The 12904-nt window shown below is 39.2% G+C and overlaps 2 protein-coding genes across 3 annotated transcripts in view; one reads left to right on the top strand and one right to left on the bottom strand.

The window, feature by feature from the left end:
* Positions 1-12904, top strand: part of Pde12 (phosphodiesterase 12) — an 86186-nt gene that overhangs the window by 28048 nt on the left and 45234 nt on the right. The window lies entirely within an intron of this gene.
* Positions 10082-12904, bottom strand: part of Dennd6a (DENN domain containing 6A) — a 57308-nt gene continuing 54485 nt past the window's right edge. For both annotated transcript variants that reach the window (XM_036198942.1, XM_036198943.1), the window contains exon 20: positions 10082-12269. In XM_036198942.1, coding sequence (XP_036054835.1) covers positions 12138-12269 — 132 coding nt within the window. In that variant the 3' untranslated portion in view covers positions 10082-12137. The remainder of the gene's footprint in view (positions 12270-12904) is intronic.

Below are 12904 nucleotides of genomic sequence, written 5' to 3'. Positions count from 1 at the left end.
AGTGGCTTCCGCCCGGATGAGTGAGTTGTAGTCCAGGGTTCCAGGCTGGCGAGATGAGCATTGTGGGCTAAGTAGTGACGTTCTTGTTGGCCTTTGGGTGACTTCCTCCTTCCGGGGAGCTTTGGTGGTTTCCCACTCCCACTAATGTGATCGAACCTTGCGCGCGACCAAGATGCGTGCCACAGTGAAGAAGCGAAGACAGACCCTGTTTTAAACAATAAAAATTCTTTCCAGGCTATGTGGGGAGATGGGCGGAGACGGATTTCATGTGAAATATCCTTAAATAACCCGGCTGCTCACAGCAATCAGGGATAGGAGATTCAACGACAGCCCGCACAACAAAGGAAATTCGTATAGAATTATTTATTTATTATTATTTATAGACCTCTAAAGTCTCCCTCTAAGGGGAGAGAGGTCTCTGAGTTTAGCAGTTTAATGTAAGTATTAGATAATAAATAAAGCGTAGTAAATAAAGCATCCAATAGACCTAGCATCTCCGGAATATTTAAAAACAGACCTGCTGGTAGAGTAAAGGTGGAAAGCTCCTAGACCCGATGCCACGTTATATCGAAATCGCTAATCCCACTAATTACAAGAGTGCTTCAAGGCTTTTTTCCTTCCCCTACCAACACTGAGACTGAACACAGGATCTCCAGCGCGCTAAGAAACTGTACCACTGCTGGACAGAAAAGGCAGGACGACCTCAAATTTGTGATCCTCCTACATCTGCTTCCTGAGTGGCTGGGTTTCTAGGCTTGTACCACCACACCCAGCTGAGTATTTATGCTTTGAGAAGTCAAGTAAAGACTGCTTTTCTGAGACCTTTTCATTCCCAGAATAATAATAAAAGATTTGCTACTGTTTTACTGGTTACAATATAAGGCATAAATATCATTTGTTTGTTTGTTTGTTTTAAAGAAAATTCTCTTAAGACTTCCACCTCCTCCCACATACTTCCCCTACCACCACTGCTGAAGTTTATTGTCAGAAGTACCCACAATCTACCCTTATTAGTATTCACCCAACTCTTAAAGTTTGTAAGCATTTTCCCTATTTAATGTTATTGGCAACACCCCAACTTTCCCTCTCGTCTGAAAGCATTAAGAAGCAGAGAATTTGGCACACCACAAATGATAAAGAGATGACCAAATAAACTAGGGTCTATCCATATTCTAGAATACTATGAGGAGTTAGAATGAACCAGAACTCTACTCAGTATCCTAATAAAAACATCTCCAAAGAAGTTTAGTGAAGTGGAGAGGGAACACTTAGAAAATACAGTAAGGTGGTGTAAAAATAGATTTCTGGGGATATAATTCAGCTGGTGAAAGTCCTGTCACAAAAGCTTGGGTTCATTCATCCCCAGCACTGCATGAGACCAGTTGTGACACACACATACCTGCAGTCCCAGCACTTGAGAGGTGGAGAGGATAATCAGAAGTGTAAGGACATGCTCCACTACAAAGTTGAAGGCCAGCCTGGAATACAAGAGGCTGACTGTAAAACAAAACACAAAGTTCTGCAGTCAGATAGTCACATTTGTAATCCCAGCACTTGGTGGAGGGTCAGGAAGACAAGGTCATCTCGGCTAGATAGCAAATGTGAGGCTAGCCTGAACTATATGAGACTTTGCCCCACAATAATGCAGATCATCATTACGTGTCTATGTTTATGTGCATGCACAAATGTGGACTCAGCACAAGATGTCAAATAGAATTCAGTAGTCAACAGCACTTCCCTGATTCGCCTATGAAGGAAGGGAACCTTTCCAGGGAATGGAAAAACCTATATGAAACAGTCAACGGACAGCTTTATTTGTACTTTAAAAAAATCACTTCATTGAGATATAACTTACCGCAATGATTGACCAATTTTTAAGTGTACAGTTAGTAACATATATCCTGTAGTATCCATTTCTATGGCAGGTGAGCATAGGGATAGCTCAGCAACTTAGGACCCTTCTTAGCTTGAGCTACACACACATCTTTCCCAATTAATGCATTTGTAACCTGAAACCCTTGCCTGCATTAAGCTGACTTACTTAATTAGCTCCTGAGAATCCCTTAGTAACTCCCCGTTGGTCAAACACATACTCAGGAGCTAAGGACATGGGGCAATCCAGCCAAAACTGGCTTTGGATGCACATACTGTAAGGCAAACTGTCGTGTGAGTGAACTTTTAGGGAAAAACCACTGATTATCTTATTCCTATTTATGATGGGGCATTCATGTAATTACAATCAGATACAGTATAAGAAAGGACATGTGTTGGGTTGGGGATTTAGCTCAGTGGTTGAGTACTTGCCTAGAAAGCGCAAAGCCCTGGGTTCAGTCCTTAGCTCCAGGAAAAAAAAAAAAAAAAAGGACATGTGCAATGAACAAAGGCTCATAAAACACAAGCCTACGTATCAAAACAACAAAAACAAAAACAACCAAACAACCCACAAAAACACCCACACACCAACCCCTAGGAAATAACTCCTCCTTTTATTAGACCCATAAAAGGAAGCCCCAAGCAGTAACCAGGGCTTTCTGGGGCCCACTGCTCCCCTGAAGCACATATACTCTATATTTTTACTGTGCCTTGAATAAAAACCTTTGCTACATTTCTATTTGTGAAACCACGTTAATATTTCTGTTACCCACAAAAGCAAGCTTACCCATATTCCTTTGTACTTAACCTCTCTTTACTAACAGCCTCTAGCCAGTCATTGACCCCTAGTATTTTTTTAAGGTTTATTTGTATTTATGTGTATGTGTGTATCTGAGTGTTTCTATATATTTCCATGCAAGTCCCCAAGGAGGGATCCTCTGAGGCTGGAATTACAGGCAGTTACAAGTTTCCCAATGACTTCTAACTCTGGTCTTCTGCAACAGCAACAAGTATTTTTAGCTATCTCTCTACACTGAGCTATCTCTCCAGCCCCTATTTAATAATTTTTAAAGCCCCAAATGAAAACAGAGATGCAAACAAACCAGATATCTTTTTAAAAATTATAACAGAGAAACAAACAACCCAGATAACCTTCTAAAAAGATAACAAAAGGTACTAGAGAGATGGTTCCGGGGTTAACAGTACTTGCCATTCTTCCAAGTGCACTCTCTCTATCTCTGTCTGTCTCTCTCTGAAGTATTACAATATGCCAGACATTGCACTTAACATACAGTATTTCATTCAGTCTTATTACTTTGCCTAGCATGCATGCAGCTCTCTGTTCAAATGCCAATACTGCAAGTAAATAAAACTTAATCTTGGGGTTGGGGATTTAGCTCAGTGGTAGAGCACTTGCCTAGCAAGCACAAGGCCCTGGGTTCAATCCTCAGCTCAAAAAACAAAAAACAAAAAACAAAAAACAAAAAACAAAAAACACTTAATCTCAATTTAACATATACCACTCACTGTTCAGAGAATACAAGTGACTCAGTTCACTAGTTAGCTGTACAAACAGCAAAATTTTGCCATTGCTTTCCCTTAGGCTCTGTAAACAGTATCATCAATCTCATTCTTTGATTTTAATCCATTACTTGTCTTTGGAAAAGTTACATCTTCTGAACTGTATCTTTAATAGTAGAAAAGTATCTCTGCTACTAAGAATCTTACCCACCTACGTTTTCTTCTGTAGGCATCAGTGTGAGAATTTCTGGAATCTTTAGCTAGCCCAACCTGTTACCTTTCAGTAACTCTGAGAATCTGCCATGAAGTTAAACCTTCCCTTAGTTTTCATGATTTCTATAGTCACCTCTCTTTGTTCTTTTTACATTTTCCATTTCTATTTTATGTGCGTGGGTGTTTTGCCTGCATCTATGTCTGTTCATCCTGTGCATGCCTGGTCCCCAGTGAAGCCAGAAGAAGGTGTCCAAGCCCTATGGAACTGGAATGATGAACAGCTAGCTGTGAGCCACCATGTAGGTGCTGGGAATCCCATCTCAGGTCTTCTGAAAGAGCAGCTGGTGCTCTTAACTGCTAAGCCAGCTCTCCAGGCTCTACTTTCTTTACTCTTTTTTAACAAGATGTTTTATTTATTCCACATGATTTTGGGAGAGAGTCTTGTACATCTGGATCTAAGCTTTCCTGAGGTCGAGGTTGTGTTTGCTCTTTAATAGTTTTGAGAAATATTGTTGACTTGGAAGAGAATAATAAAGTCTGTTGACTTTACGAAGTTCAAATTTACCTACTTGTCCAACTGAGGGGAAGTCCTTACCCTTACTTTATTGCTCTAGGAAGAAATACTATATATGCATTAAACTATTTTAACATTTCTTTTTTTTAAGATTTATTTATTTATTATGTATACAGAAGAGGGTGCCAGATCTCATTATAGATGGTTGTGAGCCACCATGTGGTTGCTGGGAATTGAACTCAGGACCTCTGGAAGAACAGTCAGTGCTCTTAACCTCTGCTCGTATTTTAACATTTCTTACAGGACTTTTTTATTTAATAAATTTTTCTTTTTTTGAGACAGTTTTCATGTGGCTGAGGATGACCTTGAACTTCTGATCTTATCTCCAGGTATCTGACACCATGTCCACTTTATGCTGGGCTTGCTGCATGCTAGGCTAGGATTCGACCAGCTAAGCCATCTCTCTTCAGAATTTATAGTGGTCACATTCTGACTTCTAGATGTTTTCTACATGCTTTACAGTAATCTCACAAAGAGTATACCAACTGAGGCCCTTATTTCAGTATTGTATCTACCTTTATAAAGGTTCCAGTTAAAGAAATGAAGGCAAGGGCTGGAGAGGTGGCTCAGAGGTTAAGAACACTGGCTGTTCTTCCAGAGGTCCTGAGTTCAATTCCCAGCAACCACATGGTGGCTCACAACCATCTGTAATGAGATCTGGCGCCCTCTTCTGGGCTACAGGGACACATGCAGACAGAACACAGTATACATGATAAATAAATAAATCTTTAGAAAAAAAAAGAAATGAAGGCAAGAGAAAATGAGAAATGTGTGTGGGGGTGGGAATGGAGAGTCAAACCATATGCCTTGCATGTTGGGTTGCTCAAAGATAATGTCAAATTCACTTACTATGTACCATAGCAACATTAAGGAAAAAAGGTTCTATCTCAAAGCTTCCCTTCACACAAATCTGTGGCCTTTGTATGGTATGAATGTTTTCTTTGGTTTTATTTTCTTTTTTTGCTTGTTTGAGACAGTAACACTGCAATCCAGGCTCACCTCCACCTCACTATGTAGCCCAGGCTGCCCACAAACTCATAGTAATCTTGCCTTAGCCATGCTGGGATTATAGGTGTGAGTCACCATGCCTACCCAACACAAATGTTTTATATGCTCCCAATTATTGAAAATATCCCCGGTGCTACAGAAAGTTAGGAACAAGCTACCTAACAAATGTTCCCCAACCTGGAATTAGAATTAATGAGTCACTAATCCTGTCTTCAGAACTGGTAGTGATAATGAAACCATTACCTCATGTTAACAGGATGTGGTGGTGTAGATACATCATCCTGGCATTCAGGAGGCTGAGGCAGGAGGGTGATCACAAGTTTGAAGTTATCCCGGGATGGCAAGTTCCATGCCAGGCTTTTCAGCAAGATCCTGTATTTAAAAAAAAAAAAAAAAAAATCACGTACTACCAAATTCATATGTATATGTTCTCAAATTTTAAAACTTCTCAAGCCTAGAAGCCCATTAAAACTAGATTGCTAGGTCTTCCTGCTAGCAAAAATCAAGGAACAAGGATCATATTTATCAACTAGAACAACACAAACACCAAACCAGCAACATATGAGACAATGTTTCAGATGCAGCAATGACCCCTAAAAGACAGGAAGCAGGTCCTGGAGACTTGGCTCAGTAGGTAAAAGTGCTTGCCACACAACCAATGGCAACTGAGTAGCAAACCCCAGAACATAAAAGGTATATGTATGCTCCTAAGGGGAGAGGAGAGACAGATACAGAAGAATGCCTGGAAGCTCACTGGCCAGCTACCCTGGCAGATGTAGTATCCACTCACATGTGTGAGTGAGTGTGCACATGTGTGCGGCCACACACACACAATGAAGGTAAAAAATATATTTAAAAGAACTCTGTAATTAATATTATACTTGATTAGAGACTGCATATTTTCCTTTAAGACCAGGAATAAAATAGAGATGTCTACACTTACCAATAATATTCAGTATTGTACTACAAATACTAGCCAATACAGTTAGATAAGAAAATTAATAATAAAAAGCAATCCAGACTAAAGGAGAAGTAAAACAGTCCTTATTATGTGTGCCATAATCTTTCTATAAAAAGTCTGAAGCAATATTAAAACTTTATAATAAAGGAGTTGTCAGATAACAAGATCAGTGTATCAAAATGTGCTGCTCTTCCACTTCAAAAAAACGATGTCAGGCTTAAAGACCAATCTGACAGAAATGGAAAAACCGAATCCTGAAAACTACAGAATAGTTCTGAGCAAAATTAAAGAATATATCAATAAATGAGAAGACATACTCTGTTCATGTTTCAAAACCTGTGTTACAATGTCAATTCCCCATCAGTTGGTTACTTTTGGAATCCCAGCCCTGGAGAGATGGAGACAGGAAGATCAGGAATTCAGTCACCTCTGCTAACATAGTGAGTTTGAGGCTAGTCTGAAAAAAAATAAGTAAATAAAGACAATCTTAATAAACATTCTAATAAAATGGTTAAGGGAGTTACAAACTCAGGAGAAAGGCAGAACCATTTATAAAAGATGCATCTGAAAACTGTAACTAAAATTTGTCTTTTAGGCCAGGCATGGTGGTTTACGAATGGACATTTTTAATCCCAGCACTCACAAGGCAGAGAAAGATAGATCTCTGTGAGTTTGTGACCAGCCTGGGATATACAGGGTGTTCCAGGTCAGCCTGGCTACATAGTGAGACCTTGTCAAAACAAACAAACCAAAACCAAATGTATTTTCCATGGTGGCAAGATGGCTCAGCAGACAGGCATTTGCTGTGCAAACCTAGGGACCTGAGCTGGATTCCACCTCATTAAAGTTGAACCTACATAAAGGTGGAACCAATTCAACAAAGTTGTCCTCTGATTTCTACACACACACACACTCCCCCCCCCCCCTCCCTCCCCTCCCCATCTAAAAATTTAAAAAGAAAACAAACAAATCTTAAACCAAAACTGACTTTTGGGGGCTACAGAGACAGATCAGAGGGTAAGAATGCTGCCTGTACAATCAGGATGATACATGTGAGTCTCCAGCACCCACATAAAAGCTGGCATGGCCTTGCACACTTGTACCCCAGCACTGGGTAAGAGAAGCTCCTGGGCAGTCAGAACAGCTGAAACTGAGCTTCAGGGTCAGTGAGAGACCCTGTCTCTATCTCACAAAATAAGGCAGAGAGGGATAGGGGGAGACACTGAAAGCCTTCCTCCAGCTTCTCTATTCATATGTGCATGCAAATGCACCTGCACACATGGGTGTGCATGCACCACACACACACCATGAGAAACTGTCTTTTTTGTTTTCACTTGCTCATAACTCAATCCATCTAAATTTTATTTTTTTGCATTTCCTCATGACTCAGTGGAAAATACTAATTTTCTAATATTAGTTCCCCCAAAACAAATAGTTGAATAAAGCTAAGGGCCTCTGTAATTACAGATAATTTCTTTGTTTTAGACCAAGTCTCACTATGTTGCCAAGCTGACCTCAAACTCAAGATCCTCTTGCCTCAGCTTCCCAACTGCTAGGATTACATCATGCCCTACTCTGGATAAATAATTTAATGTAATAGATTAGCTTTAAAAAATATTTATTTTGGCTGGAGAGATGGCTCAGAGGTTGAGAGCCCTGGCTGCTCTTTCAGAGGTCCTGAGTTCAATTCCCAGTAACCACAGGGTGTCTCACAACCATCTGTAATGAGATCTGATGCCCTCTTCTGGCCTGCAGGGACACATGCAGATAGACCACTGTATACATAACAAATAAATAAACATTTTAAAAATATATTTTATGTACGAGTGCTCTGTCTTCATGTATGTATGAGTGCTCTATCTTCATGTATGTCCTTATGCCAAAGAGGGCATCAGACCCTACTGTAGATGGTTGTGAGCCACCATGTTTGCTGAGAATTGAACTCAGAACCTCTGAAAGAGCAGCCAGTGCTCTTAACCAATGAACAAACTCTCCAGCTCCTAGATTAGCTTTTTAATAGCAACCAAGTTATCACATTGCTACAATTACAGGCATGCTCCACTTGGATTTTACTAATAATCTAAAAAATGATGAAAGCCAAAGAATGTGACCATTATCTTAGAAAAAAAATTTAATCACATTTATTTGTGTGTGCAAACTTATATACAAATGCTATGGCACACATGTGGAGGTTCAAGGACAACTTGTGGAAATTGGTTCTCTCCTTCTACCATGTTGGGCCTAGGGATCAAATTCAGCTCATCAGGCTTGGCTATAAGGGCCTTTACTCACCGAGTCATCTTGCTTGTCCACAGTTACTGTTAAGATTCATTTTTCTTTCTTTTTGTTGACGTTGGGGATCACACCTAAGACCTTGTATATGGCAGGCAAACTCTCTATCACTGTTATATTATAGCTGCTACCTTAAAAAACAGTAAGAAATGAAAGCAAATTGAAGTTTCAATGTGTTTATATGTTGCATTCATGTTTGGGTAGTTGACTTTTGGGTTTGTTTTTGAGACAGGGATTCTCTGTGTAGTCCCAATATCCTCAAACTCACTATGTAGATCAAGCTGGCCTTGAACTCACAGGGATCCTCCTGCCTCTCCCTCCCAGGTGCTGGGATTAAAGGTGAGTATCACCAGGCCCAGCCTTATGTATGGGTGTTCATATGGATGCCCATCAGTCTGTGAACATACAAGTCTGAGATCCACCTTGAGTGCTGTTCCCCAGGAACAGTGCTGTTTTTTTAGAGACAGTCACTCACTGCATGGTGCTCACTAAGTAGGTACAGTGGCTGGTGAGTGGGACAGAGGACCCACCTGCCTCTGTCTTCCCAATGCTGGGATTAAAGGCATATGCCACTGCATCTGGCTTTTTAAATGTGTCTTCCCACTTGTAAAGTAAGCACTTTATCAAGTGAGCTATCTTCTCAGCTCACCTGACAAGGGTATTTTCTTAAGTAAAGATAAAATAAAATAAAATAATCTAACAATACCTAGATAATTAAACTAAAGAGGTTTTTTGTTGGTTTTGTTTTCACCTAGGCAGGGTCGTGCTAGGCCGTGCTATGCTGCCCAGGACTCCCTTGAACTCCTGAGATCAAGAGATTCTCAAAAAAAAAAAAAAAAAAAAAAAAAAAAAAAAAAAAAAAAAAAAAAAAAATCATGGCCTCTAGCCAGGCGGCGGTGGTGGTGGTGGTGGTGGTGGTGGTGGTGGTACACGCCTTTAATCCCAGCACTCAGAAGGCAGAGCCAGGCGGATCTGTGAGTTCGAGGTCAGCCTGGGCTACCAGGTGAGTTCCAGGAAAGGCACAAAGCTACACAGGGAAACCCTGTCTCGAAAAACAAAACAAAACAAAAAAAGAAATTCTCCTGCCTCAGCATCCTAAGTAGCTACAACTATTGACATGTGTCACTATGCTTGGTTAATTTACTTACCAGATTATCTCATAATCTATAATGTTGGGGTGTTAAATCTATTGATCTCTTAGGACTAAGATACTAATCTTTTAATTTCACCCTGTTCATAGTAAAATATACAGAAAAAGATTTTGATTTTAATTTCATTTGAAAAAACCATCTGGAAATTAAACACTTTTATAATGTACAAGGTTTATTATGTATGTTTCCCATATATTCCAAATATAAGAAATACAAGTTAGGGCTGATGATGCAGCTCAGTTGGCAGACAGCTTGCCTAGAAAGCATGAAGCCTTGGGTTCAAACCTCAACACTACATAAGCCAGGCATGGTAGAACAGGCCTGTGATCCCCAAACTGAAGCGGTGGAAACAGGAAGATGGGAAGTTCAAGGTCATCCTTGGCTACACAGCGAGTTTGAAGCTAGCCTGCGGCACAAGAAAACCTGAAATGAAAACCTGAATTTTCAAAACAAGAAATGACCAGAAGAGAAGAGACATAACACAAGCTATCCAGGTGTTTTAAAATCCAAGGCTTTAATTCAGCTTTTGGTAATGACCATAAATGCCTCCACAAAACCTCTTTTCCACTGTAAATAGAAGGCACTAGGCATTACATAACACTCTAAAAGCACTGATTCCTTCTTATGCTGGTGGAGATAACACATTAGGTGGCGGGGTTTGAATACTAAACTCTAAAAAAAAAAAAAAAAAAAACCAATTCTGAAAATCACATGAAAATTTAAGTTCCCATTCGGTCTTTCTCGGGTTTCCAATGCAACCTTAAGATATTCTTGCAGGTACATAATTTGAAGTTAAGAGATAAAGTAGGTGAGTAAGATTTGGTTTTTAACGTGTTAAGTTTCTGTTATATGTGTTAAATGTAAAGACAGCATTATTATGCTAATTGATATTTCATGTTATTCTTTAGGTGTGCAAAATAAATTTCAAGTGATATATCCCACAGAAGTATATTTCAAAACATCCTTGATATAACACTAATGACTTTCATATTCATGTTACAAACTGTATATAAATTGTGAAATTATTAAAATACATTGTTCTGAAAAATAATAAGATGACCATTTCTACCTAAATAAAGTTTCCCAGAAAGTTATGCAGTACTTTAGCATAAAAAAGTAGTTGCCCTTTTTCTGAAAGGTCAGTATTGTTTCACAAAATAACCCATACAATCCACACAAATGATTCGTCCAAATGCCCTATTACTTTCGATGACAGTGGTTTGCTTCAAGAGACTGCATCCATGATTAAAGGGCACACTTGGCTCTGAGACCACAGTCACAAGCACAAGGAACCATCTTAGATCAGGAATGCCCTTTACCATCAATAGAGAACAAGAGATGGCTTCTGAAGCCACTCTTTGAAAAACACATACACCTAATTTGGGCTGTTCGGAGGGTACTTAAGACACAGCTATTTACATATGTGCTACTTCCTGTGTGCCTATCTGAACAGTGGCTTCTGCAGACACTCCCATTTAAACACAACCAAACAATCTAAACACATCAAGTAATACTCTTCTACTTTTGGCAAGGTAGTATAAACCAAACAAACAAACAAACAAAACTATAATTTTGATTTAGATAAAAGTTACCATATCAAACAACAGCAAGAAAAGTATTCTGAAAATCATTAATTTAGGGGAAATAGTATCACCCAACAAATAATGTTGAAAATTAAACTTAAAATCCTCAAATAATTATTACACAAATGGCTTATGAATACTTTTGACATAAAAATATTAAAAAAACAAACAGCTGACTATGACGTTCATAGTGAGAATGTCTTCCAAAGACATTCAAGCTAATTAATTTATACAGGCCCAGTTAGTAAAAGGGAAGAGGAAGATCAACTCTTCCATAAGCAGAACTACATATGATGCCTCCTTCCTCTGGAGAAACTCGTAAAAACCTAATTTTGAAAAAGGTAAAAAAACAAAAACCAACAGTGAAATGAGAAGCTACATGATAATTTAAAACACCTGTCAATAAACATGAGGGGCAACAAGAAACACTTTGAACAAATCTTGACGTAATTAAAAAGTTTTGTATCATAATTTAAAAAAGGAAAAGCTTTATAATTAGCAGCTGGACCCTGTGAAACATATAGGACAATGGAAGGCACTACATAAGCCTCAGTTATATCAACTAGAGTTGGAAAATTCAGTTTTTCCTTCTTAAGAAGACAGCCAGTGTGAACGTTATTTTCCTATTCCCCTGAGTTTCAACATGATTGGGCAAAGCAGCACCAATTTAAAAAAAATACCTGCAATGCCGGCACTGCAGTTTGGAGTCTAACTGATGGCCCACAGGTCTCTCCTAAGAGCACTTCAGAACATGATTAAAAATAGGGAAATGTCTCTCGGACTTTCAGTATTGTGGAACCACCACAGAATGTACTAAAAATGTCTTTCTACAGCTCAGTCTTTCCACTCGTATCTATTGGCTGTTTTCCATGTTACTGCCATTCAGACAGCTCCTTTGTGCGTCTGGAGGAAATGTCAGTTCGCTTCATGGTGTACAGTCCTTTTTGGCTGGAAACCTTGTATCATGTCATGCCAGTCTTGAGCAGTATGCCTTGCAGGTCCTCTGGCAATGCTAAGATAATTGCATCTATATGTGTCCGTAACTTTGCCACAGTGTCCGGTTTCACAGGTAAATGCTCTCGGTCAGCCTGCAACTGCACAAAGAATAGTTTGAGTGAGTCTGCATTAATGCATTGTGCTTACCATATAAACACTTTTTATATCCCACTATCTTGAAACTTTAGGTCTTAGTCTAGAATTTACAGAAAATAAAACTGTAGAGATATTCCACTAAGTGGGGAAGAGGGTGTCAAGGGACCTCAATAGGTTAGTCTATAAATTCACAAATGGTGCCTGAGGATATCATACAGCATAAAATGTAAGTGAGATGATGATTTTATAGCATTCAAAAGATTCCATTATAAGTATCTTTAGAGGTGCTGGAGAAACAGCTCACCAGTTAAGGGTGCAGGCTGCTTTTGGACAAGACTTGGGTTCTGTTCCCAGCACATACATAGTTTCACTGTTCCAATGGATGGGGTGCCCTCTTCTGGCCTCCGCAGGCACTGCATGCATATGGTGCACTTACTAAGTACAGGCCAAACACTCACAAGTAATTTTTAAAATTATTTAAATAGCTTTGGAATAATTTGAAATCACTATGATCTGTTTGAGTGATCAAATACTTCTAGTGAGATATACCACCAATTGTCCAATCTCAAATCTTTCCTAAAAAGTTACTTCTGTAGTACATAGTAAGAATCAGCTCAGATGAGAAATACATTTTCAC

This window comes from Onychomys torridus, chromosome 9, assembly GCF_903995425.1.
Source record: "Onychomys torridus chromosome 9, mOncTor1.1, whole genome shotgun sequence".
In the NCBI taxonomy this organism is placed as follows: Eukaryota; Metazoa; Chordata; class Mammalia; order Rodentia; family Cricetidae; genus Onychomys; species Onychomys torridus.
Note: the sequence above shows the minus strand (reverse complement) of the source record. Positions and strands in the feature narration are given on the sequence as shown.